The sequence below is a fragment of the Pongo pygmaeus genome, chromosome 12 (genome assembly GCF_028885625.2).
Source record: "Pongo pygmaeus isolate AG05252 chromosome 12, NHGRI_mPonPyg2-v2.0_pri, whole genome shotgun sequence".
Lineage (NCBI taxonomy): Eukaryota > Metazoa > Chordata > Mammalia > Primates > Hominidae > Pongo > Pongo pygmaeus.
In genome coordinates, this window is record NC_072385.2 from 106,082,070 (window position 1) to 106,109,205 (window position 27,136).

Sequence of the window (27,136 nt, forward strand, 5' to 3'; positions counted from 1 at the left end):
GTTTTTTCTGAGTTAGAAGTCTTCATTTTGAAGTGAGAAATACAAATCTACGTTTTTAGTTACCTAAATTTTCAACCAAATACTCTGCCAAAAATCTTTTAGAAACTCAGTTTTAAAGTTCTTCAGGCTGTCTCAGTGAAAATCATAAGCAGTTCTTTGGTATTCTGTCAAGACCATAAAGAAAATAGAGTATTATCTAAAATGTTTCTTTTAAGCCATTTCAAACCATCACAGTACCTTGCTCAAAGTAGTTATTCAGTGAACATTTGTGGAGGGAAGGAGGGAATGCTTGCATGCCACAGTTGCCCAAGAATAGCAGCTGTGTAGAATGTGTGTGTGGGGACCCTGGTTCCAGCAGAACTTTAACCCTACTGACAGCTGCAACAAGGAAACTGCATTATTTAACTGGTTAGTTCTTTGGGTTGTAATGAGCAGAGGATCATTTCAGTTACTTCAAGAATGGGTACTTGTTTGCAAGGTGACCCAGAATTAGCTTAACAGCCAGGTCTCAGGAAGAGCAGGAACCAGGGAAGGTTCCTAGGAAATGGATTGTTGTTGAATTTTTACCCCAGTGCTCCATCATTACCCTGGCCCCACTGCCCTCCTCATGTGTGTTCCATACCCTCACTCCTCTCTCCATTTGCAGGCTTTCTCTGCGAGTATAGCACCTGCTCATTCCCAACCCTGCCAGTGTTTTGCCTTTATTGGCCTCCTTTACCCCCCTGCATCCATTCAAGCTTCTGCTTCCACCACAGATTGCTTCCTTCTTGCCATGTTTCTTATTTGATGGGTGTTCAGCTGTGGTGTTTCATATACATTCATTAAGCTAGGCTGACTTTCTGTCTGCTTGACATGTCGCTTACTTAGGGAATTGTATTAACATCACCTACCGTGATGGTGGATTTGACAATTTCTTGTTGTTGTTATATATTTTTTTGGTTTTATGTATTTTACAGCTATTTTATTGGTTATACTTAGACTTGAATTATTACATTTTCCTGCCGAGTTTAACCATTTTTCTCCCTTTCCTGTGGTGCTGATGAATTTAACCTTTTGATTAAAGTGAGTTACCATATTTTATCTGTCTTTGCCCTAAGCTTTTTTATTTTTTAATTTTTGGCTGATACTGATAAAGCTTTCCAGGTTTGTTTTAGTTGCTATTTGCCTTGTATATCTTTTCCTGTCTTTTTTTCTTTTCACCCTTCAATGTGTCTCATAAACAGCGCATACCTGGATTTTAGTCTTTTGTTGGCTTGTTTTATTTATTAATTTTTTTATAACTGCGATACTTTTTTCTTTTTACTAGAGAATGTAATCCAGTCACATTTGTTGGGAGTTCTGATTTATTTGAATTTATTTTAAATGTGTTACATTACAATAAACCGCTCTTTAGAACACTATTTTTCAAACTCATTAAGGCTGTAGAGCAGGGGTCCCCAACCCCTGGGCCACAGACCAGTACTGATCCGTGGCCTGTTAGGAACCAGGCTGCAAAGCAGGAGGTGAGTGGCAGGAAAGTGAGCAAAGCTTAATCTGTATTTACAGCCACTCCCCATTGCTCACATTACCTCCTGAGCTCCACCTCCTATCAGATCAGCAGTAGCATTAGTTTCTCATAGGAGCGCGAACCCTATTGTGAACTGCACATGCAAGCGATCTAGGTTGTGCACTGTTTTTGAGAATCTAATGCCTGAAGATCTAAGGTGGAGCTGAGGCACTGATGCTAGCATTGAGGAGCAGCTGCAAATACAGATTAACATTAGCAGAGAGGTTTGACTGCACAGAGACCATAATAAATCAACCGCTTGCAGACTCATATCAAAGCCCTATCAGTGAGTGGCAAATGACAATTAAGCTGTATCTGGTGGCAGGCTTAACTTTATAGTGGCAAGTGAGTTGATGTACTTCAGTTGTACAGCTGCATCTGGTAGCAAGCTTTAAGTCAGAATCCAACAGTTATTTTAGCCCACACATGGCCCACCCATTATTTTATTTACCATGCCTCTTTCTCACACTGCACACTTGTCTCAGTCACAGTTTTGGTAAACCCATGAGCTAATCCTAGCCAAAATTAGTAAAAAATAAACGTCACTGGAGAGCTTCTTTGAAAAGGGGAGAAAGACCCAATGATGAGACAGCAGAAGACTTTAAGACTGGCAACAAAATGAAAGCTGCATTTAAAAGAAAATACCAAGAGTCCTATTTAAATTACAGGTGCATTGCAATAGGTGATTTCACATTCTCCAAACCTGCTTTGTATAATATGTGGTAACTGACTATCCAACGAAGCCATGAAACCTTCAAAACTGCTTTGCTACATGGAGACCAAGCACCTCGCATTAAAAGACAAGCCTTTGGGTTTTTTTTTTTTTTCTTTTAAAGTGAACGCGAAGAACAGAAGCAATCATTGAAGGCCACAGCTTCATCAAATGTGTCTGTACTGAGAGTATCATTGTTAGTGGCTAAATGCATTGCTTAAGCTAGGAAGTCCTTTACTGTTGGTGAAGAGTTGACCCTGCCTGCTGCTAAGGACATTTGTCATGAACTTTTAGGAGAGCCTGCAGTTCAAAAGGTGGCACAAGTTCCTCATTCAGCTGGCACCATAACTAGACAAATTGATGAAATAGCAGAGGACATTGAGGCACAATTGTTAGAGTGGATTAATGAGCCACTGTGGTACGCAGTCCAGGTTGATGAGTCTACCGACGTTGACAAGGCAACAATGCTTGTTTTGTGTAATGTATTTTTCAGGAGGATGTGCATGAGGATATGTTATGTGCACTTTTGTTGCCAGCCCACACCACAGCTGCAGAACTGTTCAAGTCTTTGAATGATTACATGTCAGGAAAACTGAACTGGTCATTTTGTGTGAGTATAAGCATGGACAGAGTGGCTGCCATGGCTTGACAGCTTTCTGGTTTCACTACTCAGATCAAAGAGGTTGCTTCTGAATGCGAGTCTACACACCATGTCATCCATAGAGAAATGCTGGCTAGCCAAAAAATGTCACCTGAACTTAACAGCATTTTGCAGGATGTAATTAAAATTATCAACCACGTTAAAGTACATGCCCTTAACTCACGTCTCTTCACACAGCTCTGTGAGGAGGTGGGCACAGTGCACACACGTCTTCTCTTATACACAGAAGTGAGATGGCTTTCTAAAGGTAGATCACTGATCAGAGTTTTTGAGTTACAAGAGCCACTCCAGAGATTTCTTTTAGAAAAACATTCACCACTGGCAGCACATTTCAGTGACACAGAATGGGTTCCTTGCTTCCTTGTGTGACATATTCAACCTGCTCAACGAATTCGATCTGTCACTTCAGGGGAGAATGACAACTGTGTTCAACTTGTCAGATAAAGGGACTGCATTCAAAGCCAAACTGGAATTATGGGGGTGACAAGCGAACATGGGGATTTCTGACATGTTTCAAACGTTAGCAGATATTTTGAAAGAGACTGAACCAGGGCCTTCTTTCCCCCAGCTGGTGCATGATCACCTATCTCAGCTTTCAAAGGAGTTTGAGCATTACTTCCCAACCACAAAAGACCCCCCAAACTGGGAAGGAATGGATCTGCAACCCATTTGTGGATAAGCCAAGGTGAATCGACTTTGTCCATGGCTGGAAAAAGACCAACTGCTTGAGAGCGCAAATGACGGTGGCCTTAAAAGTATGCGGAAACAGCTTCAAATCTTCATACAGTCCAGACTGAAGTCAAGGCATAATATCGAGAGATTGCCCCAAAAGCACTGAAAAGCTTGCTTCCATTTCCAACACCCTGTCTTTGTGAAGCAGGGTTTTCTGCAGTAACAGCAACCAAAATGAGATTATGGAGTAGACTGGACATAAACAACACACTTCAGGTATCACTGTCTCCCATCACCCCCAGATAGGACCATCTAGTTGCGGGAAAACAAGCTCAGGGCTCCTACTGATTCAACATTATGGTGAGTTGTATAATTATTCCATTATATGTTACATTGTAATAATAATAGAAATAAAGTGCACAATAAATGGAATGTGCTTGGATCATCCCGAAACCATTTCCTCCCCCTGGTCCATGGAAAAATTGTCTTCCACAAAACCAGTCCCTGGTACCAAAAAGGTTGGGGACCACTGCTGTAGAGCACAAGTAAGTCAGGCTTTTTGTGGAATACCACAGAACATTAAGCTTGAGTTAACTATATTCATACTTCTCATGAAATTGTATGCTCTCTTCTGCTAGACTATAGGTTACATAAAGAATACTGCACTCGGGTTTAAGAAGAAAAGTTAAATTTGATAACATAGTGTCCATTCACTTAATGCCTTCTGAATTAAGTAGGAAAGGAGCACCATTATTTGGCCTTGCCGTCTCAGCATCTTGGTTCAGCTTGAAGAACACCAGTGTTCTTCAGAAGTATAATTACTATTAAATAAAAATTACACAATAAATTATAAAATCCTAAAATATAAATACGTCCAAGGAGCTTTAGGTACATTTCTGGATAATATTTTGTAAGTTTTGGAGTCAGATCAACCTTGCTTTGAATCCTGGCCCTGCCATCTTCTACTGGGTGAACACGGATATGTTTTGTAATCTCTCTGATTTTCCTTCTCCTTATCTGTGAAATAGGATCAAAATAATAATAACTTTCTCATGGGATTATTGTATTGATTAAGTGAATTGATAGTTATAAAGTGTTAAGTGCAGTATTTATCATATAATAAGTCCTCTAGAAATATCTGCCATTATTAATGTATTAGTTATTTCAATTGGACTTACTATATTAGGACTCCCAAAGGAGATGATTGTCTGAGTTGAATTTTAAAGGATTTGAATGGATTAGCTCAGCTGAGAAGCAAAGGAAAGAACTTTCAGGCATCAAGAATAGGCTATGCAAAGATATTTGAAATACAAGTAAGATTTTAAGAATGAACAGTGTCAAGAAACCACGAGGAAAGCCGCCATTCTTTCCTCTGTAACATCACCTAGTGACACACTCAAAACAAGAAGTGGTGGAAAGGGATGAAATATAGGTCGTTTTTAGTATAGAATTATTGTTTCTTATGCTCTTATATAAATGACTGTTAAGTAAATATTTATGTGTTTTATCTATTGAATATCTAACATTATAGTCAAAATTGAAAGAATACCAATTGTCAAAGAAAGTGACATAGTGTGGTTAAAAACTATAGCAATGGAGTCAGAAGAGCTGAATTAAAAATTAGCTCAACCCCTAACGTGTTTAAAATTAGCTCAACCTCTAATGTGTTTTTTTGATAAGCCAATACCTTTTGAATTCTCACTTTCTCCCTAAAACAGATGATGATAATGCCTACCCTAGATCATCTTACAAATATATTGTTAAGCTCAAAATAACATGAGTTCTTGATTATATATGATCACCAAAAATAGTAGATAAATTAAAATTTAATAATTGATTCCAGATTACATTATTTTTTCTTATGCTGATTTATCCTTCTAATTATATTTTGCTTAGGATAAAATTAAAATCTGTTTTTATTTCTTTAAACTACACCAGCAGATGGCAAAAAGATGTAACCCAGATAATTATAATGTAGTGACAGAAGTCATTCTGGAATTTAAAATTTACTATAATTAATTGGCAAAATAGAAAATAAAATATTGGTTTTGTAGTTATTTGTCACTGTCATTTTTATTATTTTACAAATGCATACTTTTCTTGTCTTCAGTGAATTTAAAAGCAATTCATCAGGAACTTTTGACAAATGACTTTGTTCCACCAAACCCTTTCTGCTCTGTTTTTCAGCATTCTGATTTTCCCACTTTCCGGTTCTTGTACACATACCTTTGCCATCCAAAATAGTTGTCCAGTCCCCACTTCCTAATCCCCTATACATACATATACATTTTGCCTGTCCTCGCCTCTTGCAATCTCTAATTCCAAAATTAGCTCATTCCCCACCTCCCTATCCAACCCTTTTTCTTCCTCTAGGACTGTTCTCAGCTGGAAGCAAGGAGGTATACATATAATTATCCAAAAAGATTTGCTGAGCTTAGGTAGTATTTTAATTTTTATGTGTATGTTTAATATTTTGAGTGATAAGCCTCTCCCGACACCTTGTATACTCAGCCCTCCATGCCATACTGGAAGAATAAAAAGGATGTGCCCCTTTTTGTCCCCATTTTTCTGACCATATTCCCAACTAAGTTTATAAAGACTCCCGTCACATAACTTCATTTTCAATTTGGAAATTTCATAACTGGCTTACTTTTTCCCTTGGGCCTCTGTCATACATAGCACTTTTGCCCTGTTCTCACCCCATTGTTTTATTTATTATGTACCTAGGCATCTGTCATCTCAACTTTCTATAATATAATGTCTTTTAATCTGTAGACCGTTCATTCAAAAATATTTACTTCTGCCCATGTTGGAGTAACTAGTGCGCATCCAGAGATCACTAGACATGCAAAGATTCAGGAAAATGTGATCTATAACCAAGAGTGGGGAGAAAACCACTCAGTCAAAATAAACACAGAAAAACAGGGATGGTGGAATTAGCAAAAAGGCTTTTTTTTTTTTTTTTTTTGAGACAGGGTCTTACTCTGTCACTCAGGCTGGAGTGCAGTGGTACAATCAGAGCTCACTGCAGCCTCAACCTCCTAGGCACAAGCAATCCTCCTGCCCCAGCCTCCCAAGTAGCTGTGACCACAGGTGCACACCACCATACCCAGCTAATTTTTAAATTATTTGTAGAGACAAGGTCTCACTATGTTGCCCAGGCTGGTCTCAAACTCTTGAGCTCAAACAATCCTCCCACCTCAGCCTCTTAAAATGTTGGGATTACAGGCATGAGCAACAGCGCCCAGCCAGAAAGGGATTTTAAAAGACCTGTTACAAATATGCTCAGTGATTTAAAGAAAAAGATGAACAGAAGAAAAATGGAAGATATATAGATGAACCAAATTCGAGGTCTAAAAAATGAAAAATGCAATATCTGAAATAAAAAATCCACTGGATGAGCCTAATAGCAGAGTGAACATGACAGAAGAAAGGATAAGTGAACTTGAAAAACTAGTAAAAGAGATTATCTAAACTGAAGCACAGAGAAAAAAAATGCACAGAGTGTCTGTGACCTGTGGAACAGTCTACCATATATGTCATTGGAGTCTAAGAATAAAAGGAGAGAGAAGCAGAGAGGCACTAAAAGCATTTGAAGAAATAATGGCTGAAATTTTTTAAACTTGATGCAAACTATGCAAACAATGAACATCCAGCAAGATGAGCACGATATAAACTACAGCAGAGCACATTGTGATCAAATTCCTGCAAATCAGTTATAAACAGAAACTCTTAAAAGCATCCAGAGGTTAAGAAAAAAAAGGCACACATTACATATAGAGGAACAAAGATTGATTGCAGACTTCCTGTCAGAAACAAGATGCAAGTCAGAAGAAAATAAAATCTTTAAAGTGCTTGAAAACTAAACTGTCAACATGGAATTCTATATTTTTCTAATATAAAGGGGAAAGATAAAGACTTCCTGAAGACTTTTTAGGAAAATAAAAGAATTTATCACCAGAAAACTCACACTATAATAAATGTTAAAGGGAAGTTCCTTTAGGTGGAACCAAAATGATTCCAGATGGAAACCCAGATCCACCCAAAGGAAGGAAGACCCCCAGAAAGGTAAATATATGGGTAAATACAAAGACTTTTTCTTCACTTCTCAATTTCTTTAAAAGGCAATTGACATTTAAAATTAATAAAGTAATAACATAGTATTGTGACGTTTACATCATGTGGAAGTAAAATGTATGACAATAGCACAAAGGTTAGGAAGGGGAAATGGAAGAATATGTAAAGTAGATTACATTTTTAAGTAAAGTGGTATGGTACTGTTTGAAAATAAAGTGTGATCAGTTTAAGATGCATATTGTAAACCCTAGATCAACCACTTTTAAAATAATAGGTGAAAAAATCAGCCAGGCATGGTGACTTATGCCTGTAATCCCAACACTTTGAGAGGCCAAGGTAGGAGGCCCACTTTAGGCCAGGAGTTCAAGACCAGCCCTGAGCAACTTACTGAGATTTGTCTCTACCAAAAAAAAAAAAAAAAAAAAAGGAGGAGGAGAAGGGAAGGTAGAATATAACACACAAACAGGGAACGTAAAATGGAATACAGTTAATCCAAAAGAAAGCAGGGAAAGAAGGAAATGAGTATTGTAATGTCATATAGTGATATTGCTATGAAGGAAGTTGTTGGGAAGCAATGCTTCATGAATGTTTTCATGTTTCTGCATGATCAGGACTTTCTGAGCAAAGATTTCTGGCACCGGATTAAAGAATTTTTGTTTGTTTGTTTGTTTGAGAAGGAGTCGCCCAGGCTGCAGTGCAGTAGCGCGATCTTGGCTCACTGCAACCTCCGCCTCCTGGGTTCACGCCATTCTCCTGCCTCAGCCTCCCAAGTAACTGGGACTACAGGTGCCCGCCACCACACCTGGCTACTTTTTTGTATTTTTAGTAGAGACGAGGTTTCACCATGTTAGCCAGGATGGTCTTAATCTCCTGACCTCGTGATCCACCCACCTCAGCCTCCCAAAGTGCTGGGATTACAGGCGTGAGCCATCGTGCCCAGCCTAAAGAATGTTTGAATGGCAAACAAGCCTTAGAAGTTAAAGACCTGTGGAGAGATTCAGAGACTTCTTCCCAAGATAATTTGTTTTCCTTCTAGAGGTTGTAAACCTAGAGACCCTCCCCTTCTCTCCCTGAGAGGATTTGTTTACAAAGCAAAGGTCAGTAGGTCATGTGCAGGTGATGCACTCTGCTTCTTCCCCCACCCCAGAGGGGAGGAGCAGCAGCTGTGTGTGAAATGTCCTATATAGGCTCCAAAATTTATTATTGGGGAGTTATTCTTATCATATAACCTTGTGGGGGACTGGAGAACTAAAGTACAAGTATTTAAATGCTGTCTCTGATTCAAAAACCTGGTTGTTTTTTTTTTTGTCAGAATGAATGAGTCAATACTTAAAAATTATATTAAGAAGGGAGTGTCTCCTATAAGGTGGTCTGGGAAGTCCTCTCTAAAGAGGTAACATTTGAGCAGAGATGTGAATGAAGTCAGCCCTGTAAGACTGTAACATGGGAGAAGACCATAATGTACTAATCTTTATTGTCTCTCATTGCCTGGTACACTTTTTCATACATAAGTAAATTTTAAATAAATAGGGGTCAAGGATATGACACTCTGAAAGGCTGGTCACTTCTGGCTAGAGTGTTGTTTGTCCACTCTACAAATTCCAGAGTAGCTGCATCTTCAGACAAAATGACATTTTAGTCGCAGACATTTTAGCTAGGAAAAGATATGAGTTTCATGCCTGTAATCTCAGTGCTTTGGGAGGCCAAGGCGGGAGGATTGCTTGAGGCCAGGAGTTCAAGAGTAGCCTGGGCAAAATAGCGAGACCCCATTTCTACAAAAAAAAATTAGTTGGGCATGGTTGTGTGCCCCCGTAGTCCCAGCTAATCAGAAGGCCAAGGCAGTAGGATCACTTGAGCCCCAGGAGTTCGAGGTTACAGTGAGCTGTGATTGTACCACTGCACTCCAGCCTGGGAAACAGAGCAAGACCCTGTCTCTTAAAAAAAAAGATATGGGTTAGTAATCAAAATCAGTTAAAAACTGCATAAAGCATAATTTATGTTTCATTACCTTAAATAAATAACATATATGTCTGCAAATGAAGGGTTAGGGAACATAGAATGAATTTTTAGTTGGGAGATTTTTTTACAGAGGTAGAAATAGATGTCACTTGATTTTGAAATTACTCTCAGCCTTTTAAACGTGGCATATACAAATGCTGAGAAGAACAAATATGGTTGAAGAATACAGGCAGTAAGAATAACAAATTAGCGTAACGAATTTTAATTGGGTAATAACTAATAGTACAATCTCCTGTTATAGAGGCTTCTGTTGTCAGAAGCTTGCAGCCAAAAGGAGAAAAGATCAATGCAAAAGCCAAAAAGCAACACATTTGGTGACTTTTGGCTGAAGCCAATATTAGCGTGACCTCTTTGGTTGAAAGACTTTTCATCCCCATATTACCGGGTCATTCCTTCCTTTGGTTTGAATAATCTCTGAGAATCTGTAAAAACCACATCATTGTCAAGAAGTTAAAAGCAATTGATAAGTTGTTCTGGTAACACCTGTCAGTGAATTAACTCAGAGCACAAAACCCAGGCATTTAAGGAGTTGACAAGTATTATTAAACCTGTTTTGCAAGAGAAGAAGCTGGTTCAAAGAGGGAAAAGCTGTCAAAAGTAATACAATCAGTAAGTGGCTCAGGCCTCCTGCCTGGCACACCCAGGCTCTAACCACGTGGCCTCTCATGGCAGGGAAGACTGGGGCCATGTATGAACATTTATCACTGTTCCTTTCAGTCCAACCTGAAGACATTGTGGCATTTTAAAAGCTATGAATTTGTTTTAAATTCAAATATATTTCTTAGGCATGGTTTTCTCTGTTCAGGTTTTCTCCCTCATTCAGAAATTTACACTATTTTTACCTTTAAATGGTAGTAACAATGTATTTCTACTAATACTGTTTCCTTTTCTTTTTAATTTGAGCAATTTAATTTTTCTGTCTTTTGACACTCTGTTAAACCTTTTTTTTTTTTTAATTAGAACAAATCATAGTAATGCTTTCATCCCAGGAGATGGTGCTTTGTGCAGATGCTTTCTTGAACCTGAACATAATTTCATGATTTCAATAAGGAAGAAAGATAGGAAAGTCTAATTCAAAGTAAATTAGGATTTATAATTCAGAAATGCTTCTGCCTGTTTGTAACTAACTTCCTAGTTCCTCTCTCCACTCTTCAGTTTATTTACTTTAAAAAAAATTAAATCTGCCATAAACTGTCTTAGTCTGGGTTTAGGAGAAACCAGAGCCTAAGACAGAGGCTTAAGTGCAAATACTTAGTTAGCACTATAACCCAGGAGTCAAGAGCAGGGGACAGGGAAGAGGGAAGAGCGTATTCGAAGGTATTTGACATTTGCAAGTTGACCACTGGCTGCTCAGTTCTTTAGGACAGTCTGAAGAGACAGAAGCCCCAGGGGTGGGATGAGAGCACCATTCAGTAAGGCTCTGTTAGGTGACACCTGCAAGAAGCCAGCTGGTGCCCACGAAGAACTGGTGGCTAGTAAATGAGGCAGAGGCCACGTGAATCTGAAGTAGTGACAAGTGGTATCATATAATACACTAAAATTCTTGTCGTATGTATTTATGTGCATAAGAATATAAAGTAACACACAAACTTTTAGTCCCCACCTTTGTGAATACCTGTCATTTAACTTTTCACTTTTTATGCATGCTTTCATCATGGGAGAACATATACATATATCTTTTTCCTTTTAAAAAAACATAAATCAGCCCAGGCACGGTGGCTCACGCATGCAATCCCTACACTTTGGGAGGCCGAGGCAGGAGGATCGCCTAAGTCCAAAAGTTTGAGACCAGCCTGAGCAACATGGCAAAACCCCGTCTCTACAAAAAAATACAAAAAATTAGCTGGGAGTGGTGGTGTGCACCTGTGGTCCCAGCTATCTGGGAGGCTGAGGTGGGAGGATCATCTGAGCCCGGGAAGTTGAGGCTCCAGTGAGCCATTTTTGCATTGCATTCCAGCCTCAGCAACTGAGCAGACTCTGTCTCAAAAAAAAAAAAAAAAAAAACAGGCCAGGCGCCATGGGTCACACCTGTAATCCCAGCTCTTTGGAGGCTGAAGCAGGGGGATCAGGAGTTCAAGACCAGCCTGGCCAATAAAGTGAAACCCTATCTCTACTAAAAATACAAAAAAATTAGCTGGCCATGGTGGTGCATGCCTGTAATTTCAGCTACTTGGGAGGCTGAGGCAGGGGAATCGTTTGAACCCAGGAGGCAGAGGTTACAGTGAGCCGAGATAACACCACTGCACTCCAGCCTGGAAGACAGAGTGAGACTCCACCCCCCCCCCAAAAAATAAAATAAAATCGAACATACTAATCTCCTTATTCTGTGACATATTTTCTTCACTCGTGTATTACTTGTATCCGGGTTAGGTTTAATGCCATTGTCCATAAGTTGATTTTGCCTTATAGGAGATACATCAGGACACAATGATTAACATTTGTTGAATTAGTGCATGAATGAAGGAATATACAACTTCTAGTTACAGTTCTTGCTTGTGGAAGAGGAATGCTGCTGATACTGGGAATGCAGTGGGCAAGATCTGGTAAAATATGGAGTTGTCATTGTCGGATAGTTGCCCAGTCATCCCTGCCAGTCTCCCCCTGCTTACCTAATCAACACCTCCACATCCTCATTTCAGAACAGGAATAGATGCTATACAGGGGAGACACAGAAAAGAGACAAAGGGAGGCTGGGTGCAGTGGCTCATGCCTGTAACCCCAGCACTTTGGGAGGCTAAGGCAGGCGGATCACTTGAGGCCAAAAGTTCAAGACCAGCCTGGCCAACATGGTGAAACCCCCTCTCTACCAAAAATACAAAAATTAGCCTTGCCTGGTGGCGCATCCCTGTAATCCCAGCTACTTGGGAGGCTGAGGCAGGAGAATCACTTGAACCGAGGAGGTGGAGGTTGCAGTGAGCCGAGATCGTGCCACTGTACTCCAGCCTTGGTGACAGAGACTCCATTTAAAATAAAAAAAAGAGAGAGACAGAGACAGAGACAAAGGGAGACTCTTACAAAAATCTGTTCAATCAGCAAATACCTGTTAACCTCCTGTCAGGTGACAGACACATTGCATAAAATGGAGAACATGACAGACTTGGTCCCTGTCCTCAAGCAGGGAAAGTCTACAGTTGAGGGAAGAAAGAGACAAGAAAGAAAGAGACAAGAGTAGGGGAAGGATGCAGAAGAAAAAGAGGAGAAATTAGTAAAATACAAAAAGAGTGAAGAATTTCAGTGATCACTGAATTAGTTAATAGAATTAGTTAATAGAATTAACTAGTTAATAGAATTAGTGCTTGTGTTAATAGAAGTTGTTTAGAAATGAGTTTAAATCCCAGCCATCGGCTCCCACATCAAACACACCTACTGTACCCATGATTTTGCCCTTCCCCCACATACATATACATCCCAGTAATAATCTGGTGATTTTTAAATGAATTCTCACAGTCAGTAATAAAAATTACACTTGATTCAAACCAGTGAATTGTAACCCAGATCTAAGTATAAATATAGTGGAAATCATAAGTTTCTTTAGTGACAGTCTTACTAATCAAGTTATTTGGCCTGTTTTTAGCCACATGGGATATTTTTTCTTTTTCAGGTTGCTGTGAGTGTTGTTTGTAGCAGCATCAGTAAGCCAAGAATTCACATAGTTACTCAATCACACAGATTACTCATCATTGCCTGTTCATAACAGAATCCTAAAATGTTTAAGATTTCTAATGCAAATCAAAATCTCATCATCACTTGTCATTGCTAAATTAAATGACAGGATAATAACATTACATTAAAACCATTTTTCTCTTGATTGAGTACCTTTTTCAGAAGTGAACCTTCTAGATGTATATTTTTTTCATCAGTACTATAAATGCATTTAGAATCCAAGATAAAAATAGAATTTAAAGGGGAGGAGTGGGATGTTTTCAAATTATTGATGAGGCTCTTTTGAATTTCAACCATATTTGACAGTGTACTGCAAGGGAATGGAGTAGTTCAGCTCAATTTACTGACACTTTTAGAGCCATATAAAGGAGGTTAACAGGTTGAGCTTGGTCTTTATTGAAGCAATCGTGTGTTCTTAGCATCAGTTATATGTCATCCCGTTGCAAACTGGCTGTTAGGAATTGGCATTGCTCTGTTCTAATATAAGATACTGACTTCAGATAGATCACAACCTATGTGGGAAATTAATATAAATTTCTAACCTGTAAAAGCAGTGTAGGTTCTCAGTGGCCTTACCATTGTGAACTTACCTCTTTACCTTTCTTTCCTATCTAAAGCTAATTAACCTTTTTTGGTCACACCTACCCTCTTTTTATCTGCTCCCTCTGGCCCTTGGCCCACTTCTTTGTGGCCAGCTAGCCAGTGTTTGTGCCGCCTGAGCCCATCTTCTTCACTTGCCCTAGAACTCCCCAGAATGCCTCTTTCATTTTAAAGTCAATCATTTCCTTCCATCCTTCAAATATTTTATTTCCTCACACCTTCCATCTTTAATAATATGAAATATAAAAATCTTACCCTGGATCAAACCTTTTATTCTTTTTGTCTCACTTATTGCTATCATCATTAGGCAATAATAGCATTATAGTAAAAATTCTTACCTCTTGGAGAAGCTGATGAAGGTATTAACTCAAACAAGATTGGCTATGAGACGATAATTATTAAATTATTAAATCTGGATGATAGGTGAATGAGGGTAAGGGAAGCCAGTATGCTGTTTTCTCTACTTTTATAGGTTTGTAATCTTCCATAATAAAAATTTAAAAATAACTTAGCTCTTTAGGGTTCCTTTTTTAAAATAGATGCTCTTTTTGAGTGAGCGCGTGAAATGATGTGGTATGCAGGATGGACTAAGACTAAAACCTGATCCTGCTCTCTGAACACCCCACTCTTACTCTACCCCTTAGTAAACAAAAAAGATTCTTTAGTACCTGGAATTGTAACTTCCATCTTCTCCTTAGGTCCTGTACTTGATTGTCAGAATCCTGGTCTGGTTTAACACTTTCTGCTTCTTGGTTTAACACTTCCTGCTTCTTGTTAAAGTGACCAGATAAACCCATATAGAAATATACATTAATTTCATCCCATTTATTAAATCCCACTGTGAATAAAGTTCTGTGCTGGCATTTGGAAAGAGAATATGAAGGAAAGGTATTCATGAATAACCCTGATGCAGTACAACACTAGCCACAGTAGTGGTCTCTAGGAGAGAGAGAGGAATTCTGTCAAGGAGACTCATTCTTGATAATGATGCAGACTACTAAATGTCATCCTAAAGGAAGAGATAATCTTCCTTGCTTCTGCTTATAGTTCTAATTGTTAAGACTATTTAGAGCTCTACCATATAGCCTTCCCTCTCTTCTAAAGAACTTAAATTGATTACAGTTACCAATATGCCTTTTTTCTTCTCTTTTTAAATTACAATAGTCTTACTTCTCGTTTGCCAAAAACTGGAGAAACCATCCATGGACATAAGTTTTTTATTGGCTTTGGAGGGAAAGGTGCCAACCAGTGTGTCCAAGCTGCTCGGCTTGGAGCAATGACGTCCATGGTGTGTAAGGTAAGTATAAAGTATAGTGGAGAGGATTCTAGTGGTAAGAATCTGGTTTTAAGACTGGAGTTTATTGTTTTTATTTTTTTCAACCATTTTAAAGTGAACAATTCAGTGGCATATAATACATAGAGTGGCATTTAATGCATTCAACCACCACTTCTGTCTTGTTCCAGAACTTTACCATCATTCCAAAACAAAATCCCTTACCCTTTAAGCAGTTCCTCCTCATTCCATCTTCCCTTTAAGGCCCTGGGAACCACCAGTCTTCATTCTGTCTCTATGGATTTATCTATTCTGGACATTTCATATAAATGGAATATATATTATATGACATTTTGTACCTGGCTTCTTTCACTTAGCATACTGTTTTTGAGGTACAACGTTGTAGCGTATATCAGTATTTCCTTCCTTTTTATGGTTGAATAATATTCCATTGTATGGATATACCACAATTTTTTTATTCATTAATGAATGGATTGATGGACACTTGGGCTGTTTCCACCTTTTTGGCTCTTACAAATAGCATTGCTACTAACATGCATATACATCTACTTGAGTACCTGCTTTCAATTCTTGTGGAAGTTTATTGTTTTTAAAGATCTAAATAACAGAGAGTAGTCTCCCTTGTCCTTTATATTAATTTCTACGTCATTGAATCCTCTGGGAAGTAGCAGTTCTCAAATAACTTAATGCTGCATTCCCTGAATGTAATGAGTTTGTAACTGGGGTGTGAGAAGTGAGGGAAATTAGCCTACTCCAATGGGTTTCTGTCATCCAGCTTCTAAACAACAGCATGAGTCATCTTGTTTTTAGCAGGTTTCACTGCAGCAACACAGCTTTTGGAAACTTCGTGTAATAACCGGTGATTTACTCATATCTAAGTCATTTTCTTCTAATGCTGTATCTTAGATCTGAAAAGAATCTGGGCCTTAATGAACTACATATAACTGATCTTTTGGCATAGTTTTGTTTTCATGTATGTAGAGATATGATATTGTAACATACAGTATTCCTATTTTTATCCATGCTACTGAAATAATTTGAAAATAAATGGGCTGCCAAAAAGTTTTCATTTTTCATTTTTCATGAAATTTTAAGGTGCTAGCATTATAGCATTAGTATAACAGGAAAGGTAGATGATTGTGTTTGTTTGATTTTTAGGGAAAGCCAGGCTGGGTCTGCACATTATTAAAGGGCAAGAAAAATACAAGGAAGTTGAAAGAATGAGCTTTCTCCTGTGAACTATGTAGATTTTACCAAAAATTCTCGAAATGTCATTTTTCATTGCAGTCAGCACTTTTCTCTCCACAGGAGTTTTAAATGATGTATAAACTATACAATTATTACTTCATCTGTTAGTGAACTGTAATTTTATTTCTAACCTATGATTAACATAATTTTCACACGGCTATTTGGTCAAAAACATCACATGAAGCATAAGATTCAAAGTAAGAAACCCTCTTTTGCTAAGATTGAGCTCTTGATAGATTTAAAATATCAGTGTAATTAATCAGCAATTAATTATGTTCCAGGAATTATGGGTCTGTGAGAGGGGGCTGATTAAAAACTTAGGCCTGACCCATCTCATACCTGATTAGCTATGGAGCATTTGGAGAGTAATCAGATGGTGCTGACTTAATTAAGAGGACCTGGGAACTGGAAAGAGGATGATATAATTTCCTGTATGGGAAAACTTGGACATAGAATTGGCATTGGAAGCTATGTACCCAAAATGGCTTCGCTGGGAAGAGGGGAGTTCCTAGAGCTGGAGACATTAAAGGAGAGATTAGAGAACCCCTCTCTTGGAAGCTTTATAGAAGCTATTTATGTAGCCATTAAAGTCAAGATTGGATGTCCCCTGGGATCTCTTCCAACCCTAAGATTATGAAATTGATTTTATTTTAGGTCTGTTGAATTTGAGGAAAAGAAAGAAATGACAAAGAGAAATATTTGAGTTATGGAACTGAACTTGGGAAATGAATCCTAAAACCCTATGTGGATAGCAGAGGAATAGAAGCAGGGGGCTGTATTTTGGGAAATGTTCCAGTTAGGAGGTTGATTAAAGCAAAGGTACCATTTGTGTGTGATGGTTTATGTTAGCATCTGTACAATTTTGAAAGTTATACATCTGCCATGCCCCTGATTTAGTCATCTAATGTTTAGCACCACAGTGGATTTTAGCCTGTGTGTCTGCATAGCAGAGGATCAAAAAACATGACTGCAGCTAAAACCTATCCAGGGTAACTTTGGTTAGATAACCTGGGACCTTTAGACATGGAATTATTTAAAAGCTTAAGCAAATTGCATAATATTCTTGGACTTCTTAAAAAGAAAATCATATATTTTTATAAAAGAAGTTATCTGTCCATTAATTATATTTTATCCATTGTGAAATACATTTTTATTAAGCAAATTAGCCAAACTTGCTTTATAGCAGTTTTTTAAAGATGACAAGTTCTAAGTAGAAACCAAAACCATGAAATTTATCAAGATAAAAATGAACAGATGGAGCAAAAGAGAAACAGGTAAAAATTTTCTACGGCTTTCTCAGCAAGATTTATTTACTTCTTGCTACCTATAACAAACTAAAATTCAAACTCTTAGTAAGTAAGATTGATGACCCAAACAAACTTCTTACATTGAGCTAGGGAGAAATATTTGTTAAGATATTGTGACAAAGAATATTAAATGAGTTACCTCAATATTTATACAGTGATACATGTATAATGAAACACTTCAAGTACTTAAGAGTTAGTATTTAGCTGAGTCATGGACCAAAGCTACAGTCTAGTGATAATTGGAGATGGTATTTTCAGATTTAAAATCCTGGCAGATATTGTATAAAATGAAAGTCTTCCTCCCAGGGCAAAGAGCCTATTAGGACATCTTTCTTAAAACTTCACCTGAGTTAAGTGTTTCCTGCTCCATTCCATTGAAGCCAAATGTTAAGAAGAGGAAGTTATTCCTAAACATCAAAAGTTGGCAGTTCAGGAGAGGACCATGGTCAAGTAAGAAACTCAAGATGCACTGGCCCAATATGAGCACAGAAACCATGAGCAGGTATGAACCCAAATGACCCAGGTCAGGAATCAGCAAACTGGAAACACCTTCAAGAAATTACCCTGTCTTGCTTCCTTCAAATATGAGACTATCAAACTCTCTAATACAGGTAACTATCTGTTTTCCCTTCAGAACCATCACACATGAAGTTTTGTGACAGAGGTGATACTGATGCAGGCTGCCCTAAGGGGCTTAGCCAGAGAGGGTTCTTGGCTTTGCCCAGGCAAGAATTTAAGAGTCAGCCAAGGATAAGAAAAAGCAACTTTGTGTGGTGGGTGGGGGTAGTAAGAACACTTAACTTGATATCTACCTTCTTAAGAGCATTTTAAGCATACAATAAAGTATTATGAACTATAGGCACAATGTGGTACAGCAGATCTCTGGATCTTATTTTATCTTGCCAAATGGGCAGGAGGAAACTTGGAGGTGATGGATGTTTATTACACTGATTGTGGTAATGGTTCCACAGATGTATGCATGTATTCAAACCCATCAAAATGTATACATTAAATATATGCAGAGTTTTTATTATAATTACATCTCAATAAAGCTGTTACATATAAAAAAAAAAAAAGAAAAAGCAACTTTGATTGAACCAGTGCTACACGGCTAACCGATAGGCTGTGTGCCCAGAGGGTAGTGTATGGGCTGTTAGCAACTATATTTACATGTACTTTAAATTATATGCTAATTAAGAGGCGGGTTATTCAGAACTTTTTGGAAAAAGGGTGGGGAATTTCCAGAACTATATAAGGTAACTTCTGGGCCATTGCCATGGCATTTGTAAACTATCTTGGGTCCAGTAGGAGTGTCTTGTGCTAATGAGCAGTGAGAGCAACTAGAGGTCGCTTTCCTCATTTCAGCCAGCTTCTTCATTGCACCATGTTTTGACCAGATCCTGCTTCCACCAGCAGGGTCCAACCGGAAAATAAGACCTGCTGGCCTCCTAACTCGTACATTAAGGCGGTGCTGTTCAAAGTCCAGTCCTCAGGCTGGTGCCAGGCTGCATGCAGATTGTCACTGGTCCAAACAGTACAGGAATTGAGAGTAAGCAGTTAGGATCATTTATAGCAATTTGACAGAATAACTTTATAGCCATTGAATATAATAGTAATAATAAATTAGGCCTTGTAGTTTGTATGACTCTTTTTTGTTTTCATCTCCTTGTTATTGTATTTTATAAAATTGTTAGTCCACAATGGATTGAAAGCAAGAAAAGGAAAACAAGGCCAGTGCTTCTCCACAGATAGCTTGAAAAGCAGTGCATTAGAGTATCCATCACCTTAACCAAAAAGTACCTTCTGTGCTAGATTACTGTGGGAGAATCATCTGATCATGCATTGAGATTTTCATTTTCAGAGATCAAAAATTAGTCACCAGGTCTTTCCAGGTAATATATAATGAGGTGAAATCTGTCCTTTCCTGAACTCTGTTGAAAGACAGCTAGCTATAATTAGTTGGCTATGTTGATTGGAATGCTTAGCCATATGTTCAAACAAATGATCCTATAACCAAGTGAATAATATACACCTTGTATAAGAAGAAAGGGTAGAAATGAGAGAAAATAACTGGATTATCTCAAACCTATCACCACTCTCAGATAATCAGGCCTAATAATGGTGATTGTAGCATTAACTTTGTATATTAAAGGTCTTTATTTTTTTCTGAGACAGGATCTCACTCTGTTGCCCAGGCTAGAGTGCAGTGGTACAATCTGGGCTCACTGCAGCCTCAACCTCCCCGGGCTCAGGTGATCCTCCTACCTCAGCCTCCCAAGTAGCTGTGACTACAGGCACATTCCACCATACCCAGCTAATTTTTGTATTTTTTGTAGAGACAAGGTTTCGCCATGTTGCCCAGGCTGGTCTCAAACTCCTGAGCTCAAGCAATCTACCTGCCTTGGCCTCCCAAAGTGCTGGGATTACAGGTGTGCACCACCATGCCCGAAGGCCTTTTTTTTTTTTTTTTCAGAGACAGGTTACCTAGGCTATAGTACTGTGGTGCTACAGCTCACTGCAGCCTCAAACTCCTGAGCTCAAGCAATCCTCCCACCTCAGCCTCCAAAGTAGCTGAGACTACAGGCATGCAGCACCACACCCAGCTAATTTTTTAATTTTTTGTAGAGATGGGGGTCTTGCTGTGTTGCTGAGGCTGGTCTCGAACTCCTGTCCTCAAGCAGTCCTACTACCTCAGTCTCCCAAAATGCTAGGATTACGGCATAAGCCACCATGCCTAGCCTAAAGGCCATTATTAAGGTAAACACCCCTTTATCTAGGATTTAAACCACCAGCAAGCTTTAATAACTGAGATTTTATATATTCTTCTTATGTATTTTGTTATAAGGCCACAAATGACAAGTTAAAAGTTAATATGAAAGATTTATTCAAAAAAGCAACAGCTGGGTTTTGTATGACAACAAATGCAACTTAGTCTCCTCAACCAGCTGTTCACTGTAACCCTCAGGTCACTGAAAAGTGACAAAATGTCTTCAGTTGCAAGAATTAAATTATATTCATCTTAGTTTTAGTGTTAAACATATTTTCTGTATTCTAATGCTTTGAAATCGGTACCCTGTTTTAATATATGTGATAACTTCTTGAGCAGAGTATTCAATTTCATGTGGCCTTGGGTAGGATATTTTGATATCCTATGTTTTATTTACCCCAAATATATGTTGAGGAGTAGAATTACTAGATGGTTTCTGCCATTTGAGGATTCCAAGCAGCCTAAACAACCATTCCTCAATCATTTTGCAAAATAGAAGTTATGGTTCTGACTGAAGTTGCCCTCCTTAGCTTCAGATCATAGTTCTGGACTCTGGAAGCCCTCCCAAAGCTCTCCTCCAATGCAGAAGGAGCCCTCCCAGTGATAAGAGTGAAGGAAGCACCTCAGCACCCTTAGCTGAAGAAATGCTCTTGTTCCTCATACACCCAGCCCTTTTGCTTTCCATGACCCTTGCTGCATTGTCAAATACAGAAGCCACTAGCCACATGTGGATATTTAGATTTAAATGTAATCAAAGCTAAAAAATTGAATTCCTCAGTCACACAGTCTGTATTTTGAGTGTCTGTATTGGGCAGAACAAATAGAAAACATTTTCTGTATTGGACAGCACAGATATAGAACATTTCATCATTGCAGAAAGTTCTATTGGATGGCACTACTCTACAATATTCAGGGCAGAACTGAGCCTGGGATTTCCAAAGAGCATGTTGAGTTCTGAGAGTTCCCTTTTGGCTTATGTGTAAGTGCTTGTCCATAGTTGCTCTTGACCTGGCTTCCTTCACGTGGAACAAGTTAACACAGTCAGGTTATCTCAGACTATGCGGGTTTCCAAGAATCTTTCTGCCCAAAAGTATTTCACTGCTATAGTCAAAAGAGTGTGAGGGTGCCTTCAAGGAGGCTGTTGGAAACAAAACCTTGTATGGAACCATTCTAGAATAGTTTGGGTGCTTGTAGTCATGTTCCTTCAAGAATGGAACATGACAGCCAGGTGTGGTGGCTCACGCCTGTAATCCCAGCACTTTGGGAGGCGGAGATGGGCAGATCACCTGAGGTCAGGAGTTCGAGACCACCCTGGCTAACATGGTGAAACCCCATTTCTACTAAAAATACAAAAATTAGCCAGGTGTGATGGTGCACGCCTGTAATCCCAGCTACTCGGGAGGCTGAGGCAGGAGAATCACCTGAACCCAAGAGGCAGAGGTTGCAGTGAGTGGAGATCGCACCATTGCACTCCAGCTTGGGCAGCAAGAGCGAAACTCCTTTGCAAAAATAAAAAAATAAAAAATTGTAGAAAAAAAGAATGGAACATGACTACAAGATGGGTCCAAGAAAAATGAACAGAAGGACAACTAATGTGATCAAATCCTAAAGAATCTCCAGTAAGCTTTTAAGAAGACTAGACTAACAAATACGAAATCACCAACAATATAAGATGGTATTGAACTATGGGCTTGATTAGGAATGTCATAGGAGGTCTGGAGATGAGAGATTGACAAGGGCCAGAGTAGGGAAGGTAGACCTTAAGTTGATACTTGAAAAACAGGTGAGGTTTGATTTAGTGGAGGAGAGAGGGCAAAGGACTTCTAAGTTCTCAGAAATGATGGTAAGGGAACAGACAGGTTTCTTTCTATTGATATATCCAGAAAGGAACAATTTTCTGTGGAAGAATAGAACACACCAGGAGTGACTGAAACCTGGATTGAGACATAGTCCATTGAAGTAATGCTCACCTGCATGACAGAAAAATAGAAGTTCAGTTCAGAAGTATAGTTCAGAGGTAGCAAGCCTAAAGGCCTACAGGAGCCAAGCAGGTAATGGAAATTGCAGTAGGCTAGGTGAAGCCAAGAGTCTATGCGCACTTTAAGGCACTCACCTCTCAGTTCCAGGTGGTTTGCCTTGCAGGAATGTGGACCCAGTGTTACCAGAACCTCTGAATTTTCAGAACCTCCTGGACATCTGTCTGTTTTTGTGAAGTCTTCTAATATTTAAGTATTGAGAACTGATAAAAATAGCAGGGTATTTACACCAAAACCTGCACACAGATATTTATAGCAGCTTTATTCATAATTTCCCAAACTTGGAAGACATCCTTTAGTAGATAAATGGATAAATAAACTCTGGTACATCCAGACAATGGAATATTATTCAGCCCTAAAAAGAAATTAGCTATCAAGGCACAGAAAGACACAGAGGAACTTTAGTTGCATATTACTAAGTAAAAGAAGTCAATCTGAAAAGGCTACATACTGTGTAATTACAACTGTATGATATTCTGGAAAAGGCAAAACTATGGAGACAAAAGATTACTGGTTGCTAGAGGCTAGTGGGGAGAGAAGGATGAATATACAGAGCACAGAGGATTTTTAGGGTAGTGAAACTATTGTATATAGTACTATAATGGTGGGTATATGACATTTTACATTTGTCAAACCCTATAGAATATTCAACACCAAGGGTGAACCCTAATGTAAAGTATGGAGTTTGAGTGATAAAGATATGTCATGTAGGTTTATCAGTTGTAACAAAGTACCACTTAGTTGCAGGATGTTAATAGTGGGGGATACTAGTTGCCGGAGGAGACACAGAGTATATGGGAACTCTGTACTTTCTACTCTCTTATGCTGAGAACCTAAAACTGTTTTTAAAATAAAGTCTATTTTTTAGAAAACAGTAGTAGGGCAAACAAAACATATCTAGCAGTCAGATTCAACTTTCAGCCCACCAATTTACAACCTCTGCTGTAGATTCAACTGTAGAGTTCAAGCCGAGGTCCAGCCAAGGTAGCAGTCAGACAAGTGGTTAGCATTAGAAAGGTATGGGAGAAGATAACAAGAGTGTCCTGACTAGCACAGTGATTGCAGCACCACAGAGGCCAGAAACGGACAGTAGGGAGATGTCGATAAGATGCCAGCATTGGTATCAAAGGCCTTGCAATCATAGTTTTCTGGCTTTGAGCCACAGACCTAAAGGCCTGGCCCCTGCAAATGGCTGGCCAGGCAGAGAAGAGTGCCTGTTCTGAAAGAGCTAGAGGGCTCACCAGATGATGAGGATACACACTCATGCTGACAGAAACAGAGAGAGATCCAGTTACCAAAGTGGACCGCAAAGCAAGGATGTGGTCACAGGATCCAGGCACAGACACAGCTACTTAAATTATGGTTCAGTGGTTCAGGGTTACACTAGGCACTAGGCTAACTAGCTTTTTCTTTTTTTTCTTTTTCTTTTTTTTTTTTTTTTGAGACGGAATCTCACTCTGTCGCCCTGGCTGGAGTGCAGTGGCACAATCTCAGCTTACTGCAACCTCCCCCTCCTGGGTTTAAGCAGTTCTACCTCAGCCTCCCAAGTAGCTGGGACTACAGGCGTGTGCCACCACACCCGGCTGATTTTTGTATTTTTAGTAGAGATGGGGTTTTACCATGTTGACCAGGCTGGCCTCAAACTCCTGACCTCAGGTGATCCATCCGCCTTGACCTCCCAAAGTGTTGGGATTACAGGCATGAGCCACCGCACACAGCCTGAAGCTAGTCAGGACTTTGTTAATAACAGACAATAGACACCCAATTCAAAATAGCTTAAGCAAAAAAATAAAAATAAATAAAATTTTTAAAAAGAATGTATTGCCTCATGTAACTGAAAAGCCCAGTGGTAGAGCTGGCTTCAGATGACTTAGGGGTCCATTAGGCTATTAGGAGTCTGTGTCTGTTTATGTCTGTCACCCTCCTGCTTTCTGTTATGTTTCTCTGTTTTCTTTCTAGCTGTCTCCACATGGTGAGCCCCAGTGGCTGCAGGCTTACATTCTCATATAGCCAGCAATCTTACTGGGAAGAAAACTTGTCTTCCCTAGTAGTTTCAATAAAAGTCCCAGGATTGAGTCTTATTGTGCTAGTTTAGGTCACATGCTCATTCATGAACCCATCACTGTGACCAGGGTGGTGGAACACACTTTTTTTTTTTTTTTTTTTGAGACAGAGTCTCGCTCTGTCACCCAGGCTGTAGTGCAGTGGTGTGACCTCAGCTCACTGCAACCTCTGCCTCCGGGTTCAAGCAATTCTCCTGCTTCAGCCCCCCGAGTAGCTGGGACTACAAGGAACATGCTTTTTAATCAGGCCTGGGTCCCTTGGCCAACCTAATCTTGTTGTCTACAGAATGGGACAGAAATAGGTGTCCAAAGGAAAAACTGAAATACCTTTAACAGAATAGATGCTAGGATGCAAAAACACAATTCCATTATACCAAGTTACCCAAGTTATCTAGGGCCTTTAAAATTTCCTTCTCTTTGCCTCAACGTGTCAGTGTCAAGGGAGAAGATAAAAAGATTCTGGAACATCAGGCAAGTCATGACAAAGATGCCCATATTTACAGTGAAGTACAAACAGCTGAGATTCTTCATAAATATTGAGGATTGATGATGGTAGATAACTCTGTCTCAGTGGGAATTATCACATGAACAGCTCAAAATGAGAATGACTTAATGAGTGATGTTCATTAAATACTTCACATTTTAAGTAGGATATAAGTGAAACATTGTTATATAACAATTCTTTCGGCTGCAATCAAGTCTAGCATCTTATATTAAGAAGATTAGTTAATGTTTATAAAGTACTGTGCAGATATGCCCTTTTAAAATGCTAAGTATTCTAAAAACTAAGTATTCTAAAAACATTGTAGCATTTTACTAACTCTAATTCATTATAATAAATAATAAATATTCATTATTTCTTTGGTACAGGTTGGCAAAGATTCTTTTGGCAATGATTATATAGAAAACCTAAAACAGAATGATATTTCTACAGGTAAAATTCCTATCTTTTTTAAAGTTAGTGTTTATAGCTTTTTTCTGTGATTTTGTTATGAGAAAAATTGAATCTAGAGGAGAATTATTAGACCTTCCCCTGGTGGCCAGAGAATTGTTATGCACAGCTTTGTCCATTCTTGCTTAAATGTCCTTGGGTTGATTCTTCCATGTACATTCCTCCAGATGGGAATAAAATGATAGGAGGTTACAAACCTTCATCTCATGAATATGTGACAAATGACAAGGAGAAAAAGGTGCTGCATTCACAAAAGATGTTTTAAGAATATTATAGCTGGCAACAATCATTAGAAGCCATAGAGGCTGAAACCATTATTTCACAGAAGAGAAAACCAAAGGTCAGAGATGTTCTGTGATTTCTCCAAGAGCACACAGTTGGTTGGAGCTAGAGCCAGGACTAGAATGAAGATCTTCTGATTCCAGTTCAGGGCTCTTTGCTGCTACCAAAGGCTGCCTGGTCAACATTTCTGTTTATATGCCAGACCTTGATTCTTGGTGAAATAACAAGCTTATGAGAATGAAAATAATCACACAAGTTCATTTTATAGATTTGACCTTTACTTTTTATCTCAACTCTGACATTCCTTTCAATGAAGAACATAAGTGTGTTGGTCTAGAAAAATGCATATGTATAAAATTATGAATAATTGGGGGGAATTGAAAGTAGGAGCGGATTGGTGGGTTGTTACTAATGCAGAGAAAAGGTGCAACTAAATGTAAAGCTGTCTGTTTTTCTTGTTGCATAGATGGTGGGTATAAATTAGCACTAATTACTTTTTTTTTTATCATTCCAGATGGTTAAAGGTTAAAAAGTTTTTCCAAGGATTAGTGTTGTATTGAAATTGTTAAAATAAATTATCCATGCCAGTCTGTATACATGTGATTGTAATTTTCTTTTTTCTTTCAGAATTTACATATCAGACTAAAGATGCTGCTACAGGAACTGCTTCTATAATTGTCAATAATGAAGGTAAGTGTTTTGCATATTGGAGTGTCATTTCATAAGACAGTGTATTTCCAGAGTTAGATCAGACGCATCAATTTTTACCATAATCCTATGGACCTCTTGCTATACCCACCACTCCAAGGCCTAAAACATAGTTTTTCCAATTCAAATATAAATGTGTTTCCCTTTATTTATACTTCTCACATGGATCGTTCAGATCAATTTTCGGACAATTTTCAAAATTGTCTATTCAATATATGTGAAGTTGCCTCAAAATAATATGTATATGCTGTAATGTCCCCATTACCCTTCATGTGAACTTATAATTGACATTTGTCTCTAAAAGCAGTCAAGCATTCATCTGTCATTTCAGTTACACTAGGTAAGTAAATGTAAATAGGTGCAAAGAAAAGTTTGATGAGTCATATTTATAGAATATGTTCTGAGCAAATGGCAGTAACTAATTACATCCAACTTATCGTTAGTGTTCAATTTTGTCTTTCAACAGCAATCAAATCTCAAAAGTCTATATATACAACTAAGTCTGCCACAAGGCTTTGCCATAGCTGAT

At 38.6% G+C, this 27,136-nt stretch overlaps 2 protein-coding genes across 7 annotated transcripts in view; one reads left to right on the forward strand and one right to left on the reverse strand.

Annotated features, from left to right (window-relative positions):
- The window catches only part of BABAM2 (BRISC and BRCA1 A complex member 2), a 544,147-nt gene that overhangs the window by 474,232 nt on the left and 42,779 nt on the right, over positions 1–27,136 (reverse strand). The gene's annotated exons all lie outside the window — the stretch shown is intronic.
- RBKS (ribokinase) overlaps positions 1–27,136 on the forward strand; it is a 116,447-nt gene that overhangs the window by 22,334 nt on the left and 66,977 nt on the right. For all 6 annotated transcript variants that reach the window (XR_010123261.1, XR_008500535.2, XR_008500536.2 and 3 more), the window contains exons 2-4: positions 15,115–15,247; positions 25,536–25,599; positions 26,527–26,589. Coding sequence is in view for 3 of the 6 variants with exons in the window: in XM_054474872.2 (XP_054330847.1) it covers positions 15,115–15,247; positions 25,536–25,599; positions 26,527–26,589 (260 nt within the window). In the remaining 3 variants the exon portion in view is untranslated. The remainder of the gene's footprint in view (positions 1–15,114; positions 15,248–25,535; positions 25,600–26,526; positions 26,590–27,136) is intronic.